At 41.5% G+C, this 20,296-nt stretch overlaps 1 protein-coding gene across 4 annotated transcripts in view; it reads right to left on the reverse strand.

Annotated features, from left to right (window-relative positions):
* The window catches only part of NHSL1 (NHS like 1), a 136,200-nt gene that overhangs the window by 83,548 nt on the left and 32,356 nt on the right, over positions 1-20,296 (reverse strand). The window contains exon 1 of one of the 4 annotated variants that reach the window (XM_035108873.3): positions 8,680-10,777. The exons of 2 other annotated variants lie outside the window; for them this stretch is intronic. In XM_035108873.3, the coding sequence (XP_034964764.3) occupies positions 8,680-8,881 (202 nt within the window). In that variant the 5' untranslated portion in view covers positions 8,882-10,777. Of the gene's footprint in view, positions 1-8,679; positions 10,778-20,296 lie in introns of those variants that run through there. One more of the 4 variants, XM_035108871.3, reaches the window with a different exon arrangement.

Raw genomic sequence — 20,296 nt, forward strand, 5'->3', positions numbered from 1 at the left:
GGGTTCCAATCCACTAACTGACAACCAATGTGCTAGGTTAATTTATGTGGCTGAAGTGAAATTGAGAAATGATGTAGATAAGGTGCTGGCGGCAATACGTATGATCACATGCCCTCTGACCTCAGTCCCTCCTGGCTTACTACATCTAGCGGAGGGTTGACTGGTTGGGTCCAGAGCACGGTTAATGCTTCCTTCCTTCCCTGCTGCCTTGAAACTGGCTATAGAACCCTTAGACTGGAACATGTATTGCAGTCACAAACACTCGATTTTGGGGGAAGGTGGTGGAGAGGGTTGTGGTGGGGCAGCTGCAAGCATTCTTGGATGATGCAGACTATTTAGATCCATTTCAATCTGAATTGAGGCCTGGCCATGGGATTGGGTTTCATTGGTCACCATGAGAGATGACCCCTGTAGAGAGCAAGGAAGAGGGAGTGCAACCTTGTTCTTGTTTCTTATTTTGCTTGTCAGATTTTCATACCATTAACTATGGTATCATACTAGGCTAGCCCTGAGAGGTTCCAATTTTACCTTCGGGGCCATATCCAGAGTTATATTGGGAGACTACTCCCTGGCAGCTGTGTTACCAGGTACTGCAGAGCACTACCTTATCTGCAATGCTATTTAATATCTATATGAAGTCACAGAAGTGGTTATTTGGTGTTTGGGGACAAGTCACCATCAGTATGCTGATGGCACCGAGGTCTATTTCTCCATAACAGAAATAGCCTGGATGCGATGGTGAGATGAGGTGGAATTCTGGCAAGATGATGGCACTATGGATGAGTAGTTCCTATGACTTAACTGCACTTAACTACAGTGTAAGAAAAAGTAGGACAGTAATCTACCAAATCTGCTAAATGCATAACTACAACAAAAAAACACAGCCATTCATATACCTCATTTATATTTAGACATGTGCCAAACCAAAAGAGTAAGGCAAGCAGACAAAAAATGCAAAGGAAGGAAGAAAAGGAGACAGCGATTATCATTTGAGATTTATACCAGTAGGGAAAGGCCTTTCTTTTGCCCTGGGGATGGGTCAGCAGGTGCAGCTAATCAGGCAAAGTATATTACTGTGCCTGACCGTGTTGTCTTCCAGCAGGGGAACATGATTTAAGTTGGTAATCATTAAATCAGGCCTGCCAATTTAAAAGCATCATCCTTTAACGTATGGCAAATAGACATGCTCCATCTATCACATGTCTAATGGTGAACCACACAAACACACATTGGAAAAGCCAAGAAACCTACTCATAGCTGCCAAGTTATCCCTTTTTTTAAGGGATTTTCCCTTATGCTGAATAGGCTTCCTCGCGAGAAAAGGGAAAACTTGGCAGCTATGAACCTACTGCTATTACAAAGTTAATCATACAACATGGAGGCATTTAAAAATTACTTGCCTATCATGCTTTTCTTAAATATCAAGTGCTTAATAATATTCATATTGGTCTCTCTCGGCCATCCAGTCATTAAACAACCATACCAATGCTCAGTGGTATAGCAGTACATATATTTTTTTGAAGAAAAGGAGCTCATTATGACTGCCCAACTAGCTATCTACACTCCCAAGGAGAGTCCAAAAATGCAGACAGCTGTATATATATACTACCGTATATACATAGACACACAGAACAGCAGCTCTACCTAACACCCAAATTTATTAAGATCAACATGACTGCAATTTAAGCTAAGAAAAAGTTAAATCAGATCTATACACAGAATATTTTTATATAGGAATTTTTATACTCAAACATTCTGCTAAGTGACATTTTTGAAAGAAATCTTAAAGTTCAAAGAAAACAAACAAAAACAAATCACTATGTCCAGCTAAGATACAACCTAAAAGTAGCTTTAAAAAAAAAAACAATTCCTAGAATTCTGAAAACTCTTGGAATGCCAGTGCCCAATTCCAGCAGTTGTATGAATAAATCACAGAGAGAACAGTATTGACATGCCAGTTTCTAAAAATATTTTTTTGGGTGGGGGAAGCACTAATACTGCTAATTTAGTTGAGAGGCTATTTTTTCCAAGCATATTCCAAATTTAACATGCTGATAACAGTCCAAATCAAGACTGAAATATACTCTTTGAAACCACCGCAAGCCTAACCCATAGTTTTAGCATGTCTAAGTTAAAATTTATTGTCAATACAACATAATTATCCAAACTAGCCATGTGATTATGGCACTGCATACCAAGCCACAAGTACTCATTACTCTGGAATTTTAAGCAATTGCTAGCATTAAAAATGATTTGAGTTTTGAAATTTGCATCAGATGGGTGTGGGCATGTAAGGAAAGGAGGGACAGACAAAACTATTCCCTACACAGTTTTGCAAACAGGGGGAGGGAGCATGTGGCCCTCCAAATGTTGCTGGACTACAGTTCCCATCATCCATGACCACTGGGAATGTTGGCTGCGGCTGATTGGACCGGAGTCCAATAACTGCTGGTGGTTCCCCATCCCTGCTGTTATCAACATTATGTACTTCCCCAAATTTACAACGTAATGACAGCAACCACATATGAATTGAGTTCCAATAGTTGTTACAATCCACTTATAGACCTTATTATCAATATGTACAGAGATCCAAAAGTTTCAGCTGGCCTTGCTGAACAAGCACTTGTCAAATGCCTGACTACCTTCTTCTTTGACCACCATCTCCTGCCCACACAGCTTTTACCCAAGAGAAGATTGGCAGAGAAGTAGGTGCACTGGTAGGTGTGCTGGCTTAAGATGATGCTTACTGAAGGCACACCAAGTGCTTTCAGGCAGCAGTGACCAACCTTCCTTGTCCCCATTCTCTGCTCATCTTCCCTATTCAGATAATGAAAGGTCAGTGTAGAAGGTTGACAATGTGGCCAAGCATCTCCAAGGCTTTCCACCAAACAACCTGAACCCCACCATGCTGCTGTCAAAAACTCCCAAGCTCTCCTCCCAACTTCGGGGTGTATACAACTGACTTACTTCGAAGTTAGCAGTCCGGCTGCTCATCACCCTCACCAGACGGCGATGGCACACTGAGAATAGCAAACAGAACTACTGAATCTTTAACTACTGGTTTTACTTAGAGGTGTGGTTCAGATGGAATGATCTTGGTCCACTACACCATACTTTACTAGACCACAAACAAGCGCTGGGGGGAGGGGGTATTCAATGATGTTTTAGTCAAAGCAGACCCACTGAAATTAATAAGCATGACTAAGTCCATTAGTTTCAATGGGTCTACTGTGACTAAAACCACCTCTCCTCTTTCCTTTACCTTTTCTCACTTTTAACCCAGTTTCTATTTCATCTGAAGCTGAAAACCAACTTAAGCTCCTACTTCAAGTCAGGATTGCAAATCATGGGTTGATTCAGTTTCCATGCCAGGACTGTAGTAAGAGCTTAACTCACATATTCCCAGTTTAGATGTATCAGGAAACTTTTACATCTGGAGATAATATAATATAAAAGGGGATATACAACTGGGAATATAAAAGACCCCAGAAGTGCAGCATGAAGGTGCATGGGATCTGGCATTCATTCTAAGTCCAACAGACCACGTACTGGACCAAGGTTTTTAGGACTGAATAAAGCCAGAAAGCTTAAGAAGAGCTGGTAGAGGTCTCCAGTGCTTTCCCATTCAACCACTTATGAGGTCCACACCTCCATAGTTCTAACAATGGCACAGCACCAGCACATGCACCGGTTATCTCAGTGCACTCATCCAACATTCTATAAGATTCCACTAATTTTTAGATAGGTATCCAAGAAAGAAACCACACCCTCTGTTTAAAAAACAAGAGTCATACTTTTATACATATTCCTCTTTCTTGTCCTTTACTGGAAGCCATGGTATATATAGACCTGATTAAATTATAGAAATTGTTGTTGTTTAGTCGTTTAGTCGTGTCCGACTCTTCGTGACCCCATGGACCAGAGCACACCAGGCACTCCTGTCTTCCACTGCCTCCCGCAGTTTGGTCAGATTCATGTTTGTAGCTTCGAGAACACTGTCCAACCATCTCATCCTCTGTTGTCCCCTTCACCGAAGAATTGATGCTTTTGAATTATGGCGCTAGAGGAGACTCTTGAGAGTCCCATGGACTGCAAGAAGATCAAACCTATCCATTCTTAAGAAAATCAGCCCTGAGTGCTCACTGGAAGGACAGATCCTGAAGCTGAGGCTCCAAAACTTTGGCCACCTCATGAGAAGAGAAGACTCCCTGGAAAAGACCCTGATGTTGGGAAAGATGGAGAGCACAAGAAGAAGGGGACGACAGAGGACAAGATGGTTGGGCAGTGTTCTCGAAGCTACCAACATGAGTTTGACCAAACTGCGGGAGGCAGTGGAAGACAGGAGTGCCTGGTGTGCTCTGGTCCATGGGGTCACGAAGAGTCAGACACGACTAAATGACTAAACAACAACACATAGCTTCCTCTCCCTACCCCGCCACTAGCCCAAAGATTCATCTCAATGGCTATCAACAGCAACCTATTTCTCCCTTTTCACAGTTCTGCAGCACTTGAAACCATTTGAAATTTTACTAAATTCTCAAGAAACGTCTCTCTTCAGGAAGGAGTACTGTATGTATATTGTCACAGGCAGACATCTCGGATGTTATGGAAACCGTAATTCTGTACCGTTCTTGGTACAGTTATATTATCTGCACATGAGACAAAATGAATGTAAATGATTGTCTTGTATGACATCTATAGGCCATAGACTTTTACATGTCCAAAGCAATATTCAGTTATTCATCTAATAATTCAGATACAGTATATTACAAGCAAAATCAACTGCACAAACTCACTTGGTCCTGCCCATACCCAGTTTTTTAATTATCCTTCCCATACTTCACACTAAAAAAAACCAACCCTAAATATTTTTTTAAGAAATCCTCCATGCACTGCAGTCTCTATTATTACAACTGATTCAAGCTTTTATAGTTGCTGTCCAATTACAGGGGGGAAATGATTCTCTCCTCCCGTCCCTTACTGTGCTCTGTACAATGGACTTCTTTATTTTATATAAGTCAAGTGTAGAATAATGCTGCAATCAAAATCAATGCACTATGTTCACCCCCCCATCTCCCCCCCCCCTGTCTGACTGTGTGAATGCTCATTAAAAGAAAAACTAGGCCTTGCAAGAAAGGCTAGAGGAATTGTAATGAACAGAGAGAACATACATCTTACTAGGACAATACATAACATACCGATGTGTAACATATTACACATGAGAACATTTGTTTTACCATCCCTTTAAAATTAAAAACAAAAAGTAAACTGCCTACAGAAGATCTATATACAATTTTTGAAGTATTGAAGCAGCAATGTTCAAGCAAATAAGCTATTATCTGGGTTTACCCTCATAATACTCTGGCAAATCTTGAATAAATTGTCTCCTCCTCTCCCCCATTCCCATGTTTGTGTTTTTGAACTTAAATTCAAGCCACAGTTTTCTGTCCAAAATCAGTAAAATTGTCAAGAGAAAATTAAAGTGAACACTGGCTTGCCAGCACCCTACCACGCTTTCTCTATGGGAAACTCTTAAACCAGACGGCAGCTGCACTAATTTGCTCACTCTCAATCAGCACTAAAACTAAAATGTATAATTTATTCATATAATCTGAAAAAATGTACTACAAATTAAAGTGGTGGCATGTACGTATATTATTATTATTATTATTATTATTATTATTATTATTATGCCAAGCATCAGTGCACAATCAGTGTTGGGGGGCTTTAAAAAGAGAGACAAGTGTTTGTTGATCCTTTACTTATGCCAAAGTTTTAATTTTTTTTTTAGTCTAGCTTGCAACTTAGCAGTCAGTCCCATGAATGGGGATCTTGTTCAGAATATATGAACTCTTCAAAGGGGGGAACACTGGAAGAGATTAATTAATTACATTTGTAAATGTACCTTTCTTTCAAGAGCACGTGTGCATTTCCTTATATTTCCATTTTATTTTCATAACTTTTCATAACAACACTTTGAAGTGAATTAGACTTGAAAAGCAGTCCAATTATTAGTTTTATGGTTCTGCAAGTTTTATATCCAAGTGGGGATTTGAACTTTCACGTTTCTATGCACCAAGTCCACTATATCACATGGGTTGGGTGTGTTGTTGTTTTTTGCTATTTTTCACGGGAGAAATAGCCTCCCATCACCTTTGCACGCTTTACTCAGACTTGCCATTCTCATCTGGAGTTGCTGTTCTTTACCCAACCAACTCTAGTCCTAAGGTTTTTCCGCTTGATTTGGGAATTTCCTACAGCCGGTAATACAACAAAGCTACACTGGGAGTTTCCCATAGTGTGGTAGACCTGCCTTAGGGCCCTTGTGTAACCTAATACTCTGAGCTCACAAACAGACCTTTTAAAGGAATCATATGAGAAAGCAGATGAGAAAGATGAGTCATCTATTGCAGTTTTCTGCTGATGAATCAGTGCACAGGACACAAGTCTAGGATCCTGTTGCAAACGTGCCCATGAAACATTGTTTCCTCCATGTAATGTTCCCATACAGAGGTACTTGTGATTGGTCCAAATGTGGGCCATGGAAATATACTCTCAAGATGCTTAAGCAAGAACCCCTTTCTTAATGCAGCCTTATTTACATTGGCCAGCTGCTAATGTTTTTTGTTGGAAATAATCAACAGTTTTTAACCCGATTTGACTAAATAATCAAAGGTTTCACAAGGAGCAGCAATGAATTTCACATTGGTCCTGGTACAGTGCAAGTCACTTATAGTAGACTAATCCACAGACTACACATTGCCAGGCCACTTTACTCCTTGAAAGTTTTCCCCTGGGAGCCCCATAGTTTTGAGAGGTTTAACCAAACACCTCTCCATACTGCCAAAACTTTAAAAGGCTTTTCAACTTCCAAATGTAAACATAGCACAGGGCAGCTCAGTAGATAATCACACCTAATTGAGTAGTTAGCTTCACATAAAGGGACAAGAATGTAGGCATCATTAGCTTGTTGTGTTCTAATTCAGTTTCAGTGTATGATTATTGAGGTTTGGCTGGACTAACGCTGGATGTATTTAAGAAGAGAGCACTCATAATTAAAGGGTGCGTCCCAACTAAAAAAAAAAAAAATCCACAGTATCCTTTACTCATAAGAGTGACATCCAAGGGTCACAGAGCCTGAAATTTCAGGTCTGACTTTATCAGCTGTCACTGGAAACTTACTCTCTCCCACTCCTACTCAGATCTATTGAACAAGAGAGGAGCAAAACAGAACAAAAACAGACCTAATAGGGACACAGAAGGGGATAATTGAATAGTGCAGTTTGCTGGCACTTCTATTAGCCATCCATAAAAGTACAACAACAAGCTTCAGGGCACAAACCACCACCAAAGCCAAATCCAGTATCCAGGTAAGGGTCTTGCTGCCCTGCTGCCCCCTTCACAAACACATGCAGCATCAAAACAACATGTTCTCCCATTTTCACTTTCTACACCAAGAGCAGGATGCTTTTAAAAAAAGGGCTTTTGGTCTGATCCAGCAGGGTTGTTCTTTATGAAAACTTTATAAAAGTACCATGCTACTACTCACGATGTGCTCTTTTAAAACCTACTTTTGAGCATTGGTGTGCTATTTGCTCACTGGTTGTTTTTTTTTTTTTATGGAGTCTACTATTTCCCATGGAAGTGTCAACAAGCTGCATCCAACAGGACTATCACCTGTTAAGCACAGAAGGCTATCAGGAAGACAATCCATCATCATCTGATGGACTACAGTAGTTGGTAATGCAATGTTCTTTCAAAATTTGCCAAAATGGATAATGATTACTTCAACATGCAGTGAACCTCATGTATCTGTACTGCCAGGTTCTGATTAAATATCAGGCATACTTCCAAAATACATATGATTAGGATAGAAGTTAATAGCCAGGGTTTAAGAGAGAAGGGACTAGAAGGAGGATCAGGTGATAAAGTCCCAGCAAAGTATCTGAGTGTACCACAACAGTGTGATACAACATGAGTGGGTGCTTCTGGTGATAAGTGTGCAAGGTTGTGCTGTGTGAAAAGTCTATTTCACTGTCTGCAGAAGTGCACAGAATATATGATATATCTGCATAGCAAAATACAGGCAGATCAACAGCTGCTACAACTATGTCATCACCATTATCAACATATACATGCCCATTCCCTTCTTCCCGCCTTGCAGCACATTTCATGCCCCTACAACAGGTGGAGAAGTAGGGAGATCCTTTTTACCTTTTGCTTTATGCGATCCACCCTTACGTGCACAAGCTTTCTGTTCATCTCTGTTCTACACATATCCATCTAGCCCTACCACCACCCCATGCACTCAAAAAATGTATGGAAAATAAATTACTTTGGTAAAACCATACTTCTGCTTTGTTTTAATCCATTTACACAGTTGTAAATCTCTATGCAACTCCTTGCTATGGGCTGGACAGTCATCACAATACAGCTGCCATGTTAAGAAGCATTGATATGAGACCGCTGTTTCCGATTGGTGGGAATGAGGGCTTTGAGTAGCAAACTACAAAGCAGAAGGATACACTATGAGGAAACACTTGCCACAGAGACCAAAAGGTCAAATGAAAGGCAGCATGTGGGGAAAATGGAAGGAGGGGGAAGGGATTTAATTAAGTAAAAGATTATTAGCAATACAATTAAATGATTAACTGCATATTTGAAAACAAAAAAAATCACCGTTTCTGTGCTGGGGTCTGTAGGTCCAGCTCTCATCCTCTTCTACCTGCTGCCCACATATAGAAGTGAGTTCACCATCGCTGCGAAACAGCCTTTTTGTCTGCTTAGACAAGGTAGAGAAGTTTATCCAGCTCACAGCACGCGAGAGGGATCCTGGATTATGTTTAAACAGGAATGACTTCGAGGTGCTTTCTTTTTTCATTTCTCCCTCCAAAAAATAAATAAATCCACTGGAGTATGCAACTTTCAAAACCACCCTCGTAGCCTTCTTCTTTTTCTTTTTATCTAATATAAAACAACCATGTTTCTTTCAACTTAAAGAAAACACATGCACTGTTTAAATCTGCATGGAGCACAGAACCAAGCGATTGTGCCTGTACAATTCCCGGAGGCTGCTTCTGCCTACAGTACTTTGTGAGCTGCCAAACAAAACACAGCGGAAGAAAGAAAAACACCACGGCACCCTGAAAACAACCTTCAGATGAGGATTGTGTAGAAGCACAACACCGAGGGACACAGCTTTCCGTTTTCCCCAGGTTTCAACCAAAGTCCATCTCCTCTGCTCAGTAACATTCTCCACCGATATGCTTGTAATCCAGCCTTCTCTTCTATCACATTTTCTTTAAACAAAAAACCCAGTTTCTTGGATCAGGAAGATGTACATGCTGCTAACAAGTTGCCAGACCAGGATACAATGTGGAACAGCTTTCTCTTTTCTGTGAGGAAATGGCACTGCCATTCTGATTCTTAAGTCCGTCCATCCTGTTTGCCCTTAAATGAAAAGCCTGGGGAACAATCTTCAGAAGGATTCTCTTTAACAATAAAAGAGACTGCCTGGCTAAAGCAATCGCTTAGGATTAGGGTGAAATATGATAGGCGTTCCCCCCCCCCCTCTCCCAAAGGCACAGCTATAGAAGCAGCAAACTCCTCCTTTCTGTGGCAGACAGCTAACAGCAGTGCAAACTTCTGAGCAGGGAATACAGAACTAATATAACTCAAGGGCACCTCAGCCAACTTATACAAGGAGCTCAAATAAGTGGCACATGTTTTATTTTACAATGGCCATACATTACACATAGGAGAGATGTTGTAAGTCTGTAAAGCACTGCTAGTTTTACTGGTGGTGAGAACGAGAGCTATAAACTAACAGGAAGTTTTCAATATACAGTTACATACATGACTTTTATCCTATATTTTCCTGTTACAAATTTCACTTATGCTATGTTTTAAACACCTTCACGTTTCATTACAGAAGCACATAGATAGGATTGTCATTGTATTATTAAATTAGATTAAATGTTTGATAATAAAGCAAAGTAACTACTGAATTCTATATAGCACATTGTAGTCAGTTTTCCTGAAACTGTTGGAGGAACTCTGCATGAAAAGAGTGAGAAAACAACACAAAATTCCAATGTACCCCCCACCCCACCCCATGAAAGAGCCATGGATTGCAAGATCCAATACATTTTGACCACTTTCTGAGATTGTGATCCCAAGGAGCTAATAGATTTATATTTAGGGGTTTTGTCAACAGAAGCATTATAGCTCATTATAACTCCATTATTATTATTATTATTAAAATTTGTATACCACCTTTCATCCACAGATCTCAGGGTGCTTCACAACATAAAAATAAGCTTAAAAACACAAAATACATAATAAATACAAGAACAGAACCAATAACCTCACCCCACCCTCCATTCACATAATCCTCTTGTGCAAGACTAGTTCCAGGACTACAAGCACTGCGTTTTTAATTCAAAACAAAGCAATCTAACTTGACAAAAATCAGCAAAAGACCAAAAATAATATAAAAATCAATTGCATTTCTGGCAAAGAAGTGCCACCAGTTATGGTGCAGTTGTCGTCTCATGAGAGGCATCGTTACTTCAGCATGCATACGTATTCTTCAGCACCTTTCACAATTAATTCCTTCTCCCCTGTAAAGTTACAGTTGTGTGACTCATAATGGAAGGATAAAGTTCATCGTCTGCCTGGGAAACCAACAGCCAAGTACTGTATCAGATTACCTATGAATCAGCTAGGCACACCAAAATGACCTTTGGCTCCTTGAACAATGGATTGGCCAACTGTCTTCAGTAAATAATTTAATAGGCTGTATTTATATTGTCCCCTATGAAGGTAACACATACATCCCACTAAAAAAAAATCTACACCCCTAGAAGTAAAGCACATGGCATATAAAGTTATTTGATTGAAACCTGCAAATAAATATAGCAATGCAATTAACAAAACTGCACTAAATGTGCTGGCGTGCTTTGGTCTATGGGGTCACGAAGAGTCGGACATGCCTAAATGACTAAACAACAACAACACTAAATGTTCCTTCAAATAACAGAGTTAACAGGTAAACAGGACTGTAGCATAATAATCTCTAGATGACTTCAATTTATGGGATAAGAATCTAGAAAAAGTGAAAAATTTCAGAGGCACAATTCCTAATTTCTGGCAGAAATCAAAACTTCAAATATTCCAAATACTAATATTTGCCACAGCTTGATAAAATGTACAGAACTGAACATGAAAATTAGGATTAACAACTGAGAATTCTCCCATTTCTGTAACACAAAAAGCAATGATATGATGTGAAGTTTATTTTAAAGCACCATATCATTTTGCCATAATATTTATTTGATGAAGAGGAGGTTAACCCAATTTATTGTGATAAGGTCAGTTGTTACATGGTGGTCCCGGTTCATGAAGCAAAAATTACAATTCAGAGTATGTACCTGGCAGTCCGTATTTTATTTCATAACACTTTCTCTTACAATAAAAACTTAAGGTAGATGTAGAGAAAAGAGATAAACTGTTCAAATTTCAATGAAATTTATTTTGCCAGAAAGATGTCCGTTTCATCTCATTATTTCTCAAATATAATTTGCACAAATTGAAATGGAAGAATACTGGATTTATCCCACATTGGATTATTTGTACTGACAAATAGTCCCAAGAGGAGGGAATCACAACAGTCTTTAGGGTGCAATCCAGCCAGTCATGCATTTTACATCCTATTTATTTCAGTGAGAGAGCTAAGCACATGTTAAATCTGTTGAAATCAGCGAGACCAAAGAGTATTTAACTTTAACTAGATTATGCCCTAGGAATTCTGACTGACCATTTCACAATATAACACAGGACTATAAAACTGTGTATAAGAAAAGGGAATAATATGCAGAAACAAAATTCCATACTTAACAGTAAATTTCTGTTCTTTACAAGTGAACAAGATCAGCTAGATGGAGAAGGAACTATGTTCTGGGACCAGAAAACAGTCCCCAGAATCTTTCTGGAGCGCAAATCCCACCATGACATCCAGGCCAGCTGACTTCCTGACTCAAGGTGAGAAGTACCGGTATCTAACATGAGAGTCACAATAAAGAAAGTAAAAGGGAAGACAACAAAGGGAAGATTAGATGATGAAATGCTCACACTCCAGTTCCAACTCTTTCCCCAGAAGTCCAACAGGCCAGGAGAATAAAAGCTGAGCCTGAAAACAGTGGACCCCTTCATCCTAAGTTCTCTACACTTGGAAACACCAGCAATAAACACCCAGTCCTTGCTGTACAAGTGGTGTTCTGGAGCACTAGAAGGAGGACAGGCACTTTTCCAGGCCACAAGAGGCATATGAAGCCAGGAACTGAAGGACACTGGCCATTTTCCACCCACTGAGCAGCTGTGCAGCAGCAGTGTCCATACAGTATTAGTCTGCATCATTCAGGCAGCAACCCAGAGAGCTACATGAATGAGAGACAACCAAGACTCTAACCAACCCCTTCAAGCTTCTCCCCATAGCTGGCCACAGTGGTTTCTGAGATGGCTGTGGGACAACTGCAAGTATAAGTTTGGAGGGTGGGAGAGAGGTCCAATGGTGTGAACACAAATCACTCCACCCATGGAAGTAGGAGAGGAAATGCCTCCAGACTTTGCAAGGCCACACTAGACCATCAGCTAGGCCAGGTTGAGATAAGAGCCAGGGACAAAAGGGCCCCTTCCTCCTGTAACCAAGGAACTACGGTATTTCTTTACTAACATTCTACCCCAACCTTCTTACCAAAAGGAACCCAGGACGGCAAAGAGTGAAGTAGTAAAGCAATATAAATAAAAGTGAGAGAGAAATGTATTTAACACACGTAGAGACAATGAAAAACATGTAAAAGAAGAGTAGCTGCCCCTGCTGCAACCCCTCCAGAAATAGCCACCATCACAGCTTCCCCAGGACACACACCTCTTCCCACAGGAGACTTGCAATCCAAGACTCATTAACAGGACCCCCAAGAGATAGATTCTCCATTGTACCACTCCCAAGCAATCTATCCAGGTCTCTGATGATACAGCATCTTCTGCATATTCAAGCCACAAATCCATTCCACCAGATGGCATGGACCAAGGAGTTATTATCATTTTTTGCTACTGAAGTAATAATTAATAATAATAATTTATAATTTCTACCCTGTCCAGCCACTGTGGGCAGCTTTCAACAGAACATTAAAAACCGAATAAAACTTCAAACATTAAAAACTTCCCTAAACAGGGCTGCCTTCAGATGTCTCCTAAAAGTCAGATAGTTGTTTATTTCCTTGACATCTGATGGGAGGGCGCCACTACCAAGAAGGCCCTCTGCCTGGTTCCCTGTAACCTCACTTCTCACAGTGAGGGAACCGCCAGAAGGCCCTCGGCGCTGAACGATGGGGTGGAGACACTCCTTCAGGTATACAGGACCGGGGCCATTTAGGGCTTTAAAGGTCAGCACCAACACTTTGAATTGGGCTCAGAAACGTACTGGGAGCCAATGCAGATCTCTCAGGACCGGTGTTATATGGTATCGGCGGCCACTCCCAGTCACCAGTCTAGCTGCCACATTCTGGATTAATTGCAGTTTCCGAGTCACCTTCAAACGTAGCACCATATAGAGCGCATTGCAGTAGTCCAAGCGGGAGATAACTAGAACATGCACCCCTCTGGCGAGACAGTCTGCGGGCAGGCAGGGTCTCAGCCTGCATACCAGTTGGAGCTGGTAGACACCAGCTGATAGACACTGCATACCAGTTGGAGCTGTCCTGGACACAGAATTGACCTGTGCCTCCATGGACAGCTGTGAGTCCAAAATGACTCCCAGGCTGTGCACCTGGTCCTTCATCCCTCAACACCACTTACTGGACACGGCCCAGGAGGAAGGAGCGGAACCACTCCAGTGCCCCCAGCTCCCAGCTCCTCTAGACGGTCCAGAAGGATGTCATGATCAATGGTATCTGAGAGATCCAGCAGAACTAGGAAACAGCTCTCATCTTTGTCTCTAGCCTGCCAGAGATCATCGACCAGCACGACCAAGGCGGTTTCAGTCCCACGATGAGGCCTGAATCCTGATCGGAAGGAATCAAAATGGTCCGCATCCTCCAGGCGTGCCTGGAGTTGTTCAGCAACCACCCGCTCAATCACCTTGCCCAAGAATGGAAGATTTGAGACTGGGCGATAGTTGGCCATATCAGCCGAGTCCAGAGATATTTTTTTAAGAAGCAGTTTAATGACAGCCTCTTTCAGCGGAGCTGGGAAGAATGGAGACACACTGAATACTGGACCAACAACATCTGGAGAGCCACATTTCCCCCACTCCTGTCATACATGCTGTCCCTTGTATTTGTGTAAAAAAAAGTATTTTACCTGGCAGCTCTAATATTCCTTTATGAGCAAAGTATATTTCCCCATACATTAAGGTTTTAAGTTTCTGTTCAGTGAGCAAAACAGACACTGATTTATCTGTGTTTTGGAACTGCTCTCATGCTAATTTTATCCCTGCAGTCCTTATAATTTCATCCTTGATGACTCAGCACAGCAACTGCTGAACAATTCAAAGACTCAAAGCGGTTGCTCCCTAAGGCAGTCTGCTTTTTAAAAACAGTGATCATATGTTCTCATAAATAATCCACTTCCGCAGCCTTTTCTCTTCAGATATCAGAATTCATTCTTAGCTGATTAAGGGACATAGTCCAGCCACATTAAATAATATTGAAAGAAGCTGTCCAGTTTCTAGGCACAGATTTTTACACAGTATCTGTAAGTTGAGAATGGTTGTCCAAAACAGGTCTAACTCATGACTGATCAGACACTGATTCATGACAAAAACATTCAGACTTCAAACTACTTAGAAGTGCAGCTATCCAAACAGCACAACTGATGGTGTAGCAATACAACCCGCCCCACCCCCAAACCATCTGTGAGCAAGTGGGAAAATGGTTGAGTAAACCTAGGCTTGCCATACGTCCAGAAAATTCCAGACATGTACGGAAACTGGACATCTAAAATGGTAACCCGGGGGGGGGGGTTAGAATTTTAAGACATGTCCAGAATTTCCCACACCTATAGCAAGTCATCCCCCCACCCCAGTTTTCTTGTTTTGTGTGTGTGTATGCCACCGAGGCTTTCTGTCCTGCTTCAGCCACCGTTGGCATTCCTTTTTGGCCCCATCCTCCACTTCTAGGCGTGTATGCTTGACCCACAGCTCTGGCCCCACCCACCATATGGCCACCACCTTTGCAGGCATCTGTGAGGTGAAGCACTCGACAGGGAGGGCATGAAGCGCCTGCCTTCCTCTGGCACCTCTCTCTCTCTCTCTCTGGGCTCCTGGGGTGGGTGGCGAGGGGGTCACCTCCCCTCCTTGAGAGCCTCTTCAGTCCTTCACCCCTGAAGGTCTCCAGGTCTCCTCCCCACCTTTGCACGCCTGTCTGGCCTCTGGAATCGCTGTTCTGGTGAGGCCTTCAAGCTCCGTCTCTTGAACTTGTGGGGTGGGGTGGGGTGGGGATGACTGCTGAGGCTGGGGCTGTATTCTGCTGCCTTCTGGGCTGCCTCACAGCAGCAGCAGCAGCAGCAGCAGCAGTTGCCACCATCTCCTCCTGCGTCTTCCTTCTCCCTGTCCAGCAGCTCACAGGGCTGCTCCCCCATGCACATGCCCCTTTCCAGCTACGACATGCCAGTGTAGCTTCAGCACAACTTCTAGCCCTTCTCTTGGGGCGGGTGGTTGAGGTGTCCACAGCTCTCCTTCATACAACCTGACACACACCCTATTTTGTCTTTCAATGTGTTCAATTCAATTAGCTAAACGTATCCTAATGTGGAACTGCTAATTCAAAAACCAGGTTTGCAATACAGTACAAGTCATAAGTGGCAGGTCTGCAACAAAATGTTGCAGTGTGGGTTGCTTCTGTTCAGGGCCCTAGCCTCTCCATTCCGTTCCATTCCTCCCAACCACCCCCACATATACTACCGTACCATTCTACCTTGACTCAGAATGTTGAGTCACCACTGAAGAGGGGGAGCAGAAAGGATATTCCTGTCAGATATTCATTTCTCCATTTTGCAGTGGATACATTTGTGCCCCATCCTGGCTGCATGAAGATATTTTACTTCTTCATGGGTGTCTATGGATACTTTCACTTATGTCGCTGGAGACATCTGAAAGCAGCTTCTAAATATGAACCAGGAAAGAAATAATCCAAACCAGGAGTTGACAACCTTTTCGGACCATTCTGAACTTTGAGTAAGTCCTGTGAGCACCAGGCACAGAACAGCTGCCATGGAGGGGGGCGGTGTGGGGGACGGGAAGGCAACGTAACACAACATGGCTGCCATGGTGGTGCAGGATGACAGAAAACTAGAGAACATACGGTCATTGCCACTTCTCTAGACAATCTCATGCTTGCCATGAGAAGTCACTTTTGCTCTGCTGGTCCTGATTGTGGAAAACACAAAATATTGATTTCCACACACAGACAGGCTGTGCTGTCTATAAACAACAGGGGAAATTCTTCAGCACCAGGAAAAATATATGAAGTGGCAACACCTCTCTCTCTCTCTCTTGCACACATACACAAACACACACCACATACTGTACATATCTTCCCTCAAACACCACACACAGAGACACACACCCCTTTTCTCCCTGCCCAAGTGCGTCTTTTCTTCTCTCTCACAGATGACGCTTTCATACAGACTTTCCCATCTCACATAAACACCTCACATGCATCTCTCCCCCTCTCTCTGGAAGGCTTCCATTTAAAATAGAAAGACCGACAGAAAACAATGATAGAATCACCCTGTATCTGCTTCTGAATCATGCTCAACTGCTAAAAAAAGTCAGAGGCTGGCACTTTTTTAGTGTAGAGTGTGCATCTGGCATAAAATTGAAAGGTACGGCCACAAGATGGCAGCATGAACAACTGACTTGCCCATAGCCTTTGTGCTACAGAAAACAGAGCTTTCCTGGATTCTGAGATGCTTCATTTTTAATTCTCTGGTCTGTACATCACTCAATTTTATCTGTGATATATATCATTCTGTTTTTAGCTAGTTTTTAGGGAATGTTACTACAACATCATTACAGTATTGCCTTTTTATTCTTTTAATAGTAATCACTTTTTGTTACATTATGAAGTGTAAACAAACAAACATACATACATTGTTAAAAAAATAAAACTTACCGGCTTCTACCCTATCCTTACATAGAGTGGCTAAAATTAGTTTTTAAAAACCTCATAGCTTGGATCACCTCCCCCTAAATTCAGTCCTGCCAGCTGATCTTCCCCAAGCTCCATTTTTAAACACTCTCCACTCCTGCCAAGCTCCTAAACTAAAAATTGGGGTGGGGGATAAGGGGCAGCCAGGAAGAAGCAGCATTTGCCAGTTAGAATCAAAAGGAAAAGGAATGACCCTATCCCATTCCTGTTATCTCATCAGCGGTGCATTTGGAAACATATATTCACTGCATAAATGCAGAGTTCGTCGAATTTTTAAGCTTTCCCTGCCAGTGACCCCGAGTTCAGTGACTGTTGAGCCCCAACTCCTTCAGCCAGCCTAGTGATTAAATTTAATCGGATTTCTCTTGAGGGGTTTTGTACTCAAGCATGGCTCCTCTCCAAACAACAATCTCAAGAGGACGTACCACATCTAAGTCTCTGCTGAGTTAGTGTATCATGTTCCACATATGTTTTTCAAGACTGGGTGTGGATGTGGTTGCGGCTTCATAATGTAGAAATCTTCTACGGCAAACTGTCCTAGTAACTTTTAACCACAAATAATGTCTCCCTTTCTTTATAAGGAGCACTTGGCTAAAGGAAGAGAGTTTTGGATGTTCTTTTGCATACTTAAGATCAAAATGCTTAACTCCACATGTTTAAAAAAATGCTAGTTGTGAAGGCAGAATATTAACCTTTTTACTTTCTATAATTAAGAAGGCATTAAGGAACATGTGGTTTGAATGTTGTTGACCAATAGGGTAGAAACTTTAAAGAAGAAAAATGTCACCTACAGGAACACTGCTGGTAACATTGCAAACATTACAATTCTATCGTTAAAAGCCACTGAATTTTTTTCTACAGCAACTAAAAACTACCGTTTTTTTTAAAAAAGGAGAATGATACTTTTGCATGTATTAATGACTGTGATTTCTCAAAATCTGATCAAGGGGAAAGGCTGGTTCACATGTGCAAGTTCATAACTTTTCATCACTTTAACTTACAGTATTTCAAAAGCATAAATATATATTCTTAAATTGCATATTTATACAATAGAACAATATCCAGTGGTGCTATGAACACTGGTCCACAATCCAGTTATAGCACATAGATTTATTGTGTTCCACAATTAATTGAGGTTGTGATAGCTGGAGGCTTGTAAATGCAGACACTACCTTGTTTGGGAGTTGTTGTTTAGTCATTTAGTCGTGTCCAACTCTTTGTGACTCCATGGACCATAGCACGCCAGGCACTCCTGTCTTCCACTGCCTCCCGCAGTTTGGTCAAACTCATGTTTGTAGCTTCAAGAACACTGTCCAGCCATCTCGTCCTCTGTCGTCCCCTTCTCCTTGTGCCCTCCATCTTTCCCAACATCAGGGTCTTTTCCAGGGAGTCTTCTCTTCTCATGAGGTGGCCAAAGTATTGTAACCTCAGCTTCAAGATCTGTCCTTCCAGTGAGCACTCGGGGCTGATTTCCTTCAGTGATCCCTTCATGGATCACTGCCTTGTCGTGGCGAAGGGGCTTAAATAATTTAAGAGAAGTTATGTTTTGACCAAATGTAATCCACCTGGAGAAGGAACCGGCAAGCCACTCCATTATCCCTGCCAAGAAAACTCCATGGACAAAGACAACTTGAGAGAATTGAGAGCCAGTGTGGTGTAGTGGTTAAGAGCAGTAGACTCGTAATCTGGTGAACAGGGTTTGCGTCCCCGCTCCTCCACATGCAGCTGCTGGGTGACCTTGGGCCAGTCACACTTCTCTGAAGCCTCTCAGCCCCACCCACCCACTGTTGTGGGGGAGGAAGGGAAAGGAGATTGTGAGCAGCTTTGAGACTCCTTATGGTAATGATAAAGCAGGATATCAAATCCTAACTTCAGGAGTGGTTTCCCATTTTACAGCCATGAATGGCACACTTTTGTTCTTCACACATAACACATTCTTTTTTACAGATTTCACACTCTTTAAAAACAAAGCCATTTAGACAACATGAAGGACAGGAAAATATACACAGGGAGCTACATCAATCTTTCCAAAATCTTACTCTATCAACATCAAATAGAAGGATAAAGTGTCTGATAAAACCCAGCCATGTTTGTTCAAGCAATCCACAGCTTCCTTAAAAAATAATAAAAATAAAGAAAGCAATTTTGCTTTTTAACAAATTCTTTAAAAGTTTGGCTATATTATGCTAGAGAACATCCTTTTTCCTGTACAAACTAGATTTATTTTGTATCCAAATATGATGCAAGAAATGAACACAAAGAAGGAAGCACAGCTAGGCTGCTTCCCAGTTTAGAGCATGATGAAGCCAAGACAAATACTGCCGAAGTTCGGTTTGTATATTGGCAGCCAGTTAGATACTGCAATTTTCTGTGAGAGTCGCTTGAAATTTAGCAGAAACCTATTTCCTTTCTAGCTTCCAGAAACTATTTACAAATCTTTTAACTCCAAATCTTATTGGCAACTTTGATTGCTGGCTATTGATGAAATCTTTTGAGTAGCCCCACAGCCATTGTGTTTCACAATATGAATTTACAGATGCTATACTGTAATTACTTAACAACTAGTGAAGACAATGATACTTGCATCATGCAAATAAACACACAGGACAGATGTGCACCATGTAATTAAGAAAGCAAACAATATTGTGATAGTAAACCCCAAAGTAGTGCTGATAACTCTTCTTCATCTCTTCCGATTCTCTTGCACAGTGTTTAATCCCCCTTCCCCAGTTGATTTATGACATTTGTGGGTTATCAACACATCAGCTAAGAATTTAGTTTAAAATGTGGCTGTTTCAGCAGGAATATCTCAGGAAATTTAGGAACATTATAGGCATATAAAGAATAATATGTCTTGGAAAGCAAGGGCTTTAAAGAAAACAGATATGCTTGTTAGGATTATAAAGTCATGCTGAAAACTCATTTTTAAAAGGTTAGAAGAGTATTAAATTTTCTAGGGTATACCATGGTCAGGAAAGCATTGTAATGGATACAATGAAAACAGAAACTCTGGAATGTGTGTGCTGTGTTAATATAGCAAAACTGCCCTGTTCCTAATCATGAGAATCACACAAGATATATGAATT

This window comes from Zootoca vivipara, chromosome 3 (genome assembly GCF_965207765.1).
Source record: "Zootoca vivipara chromosome 3, rZooViv2.hap1.1, whole genome shotgun sequence".
Taxonomy (NCBI): Eukaryota; Metazoa; Chordata; class Lepidosauria; order Squamata; family Lacertidae; genus Zootoca; species Zootoca vivipara.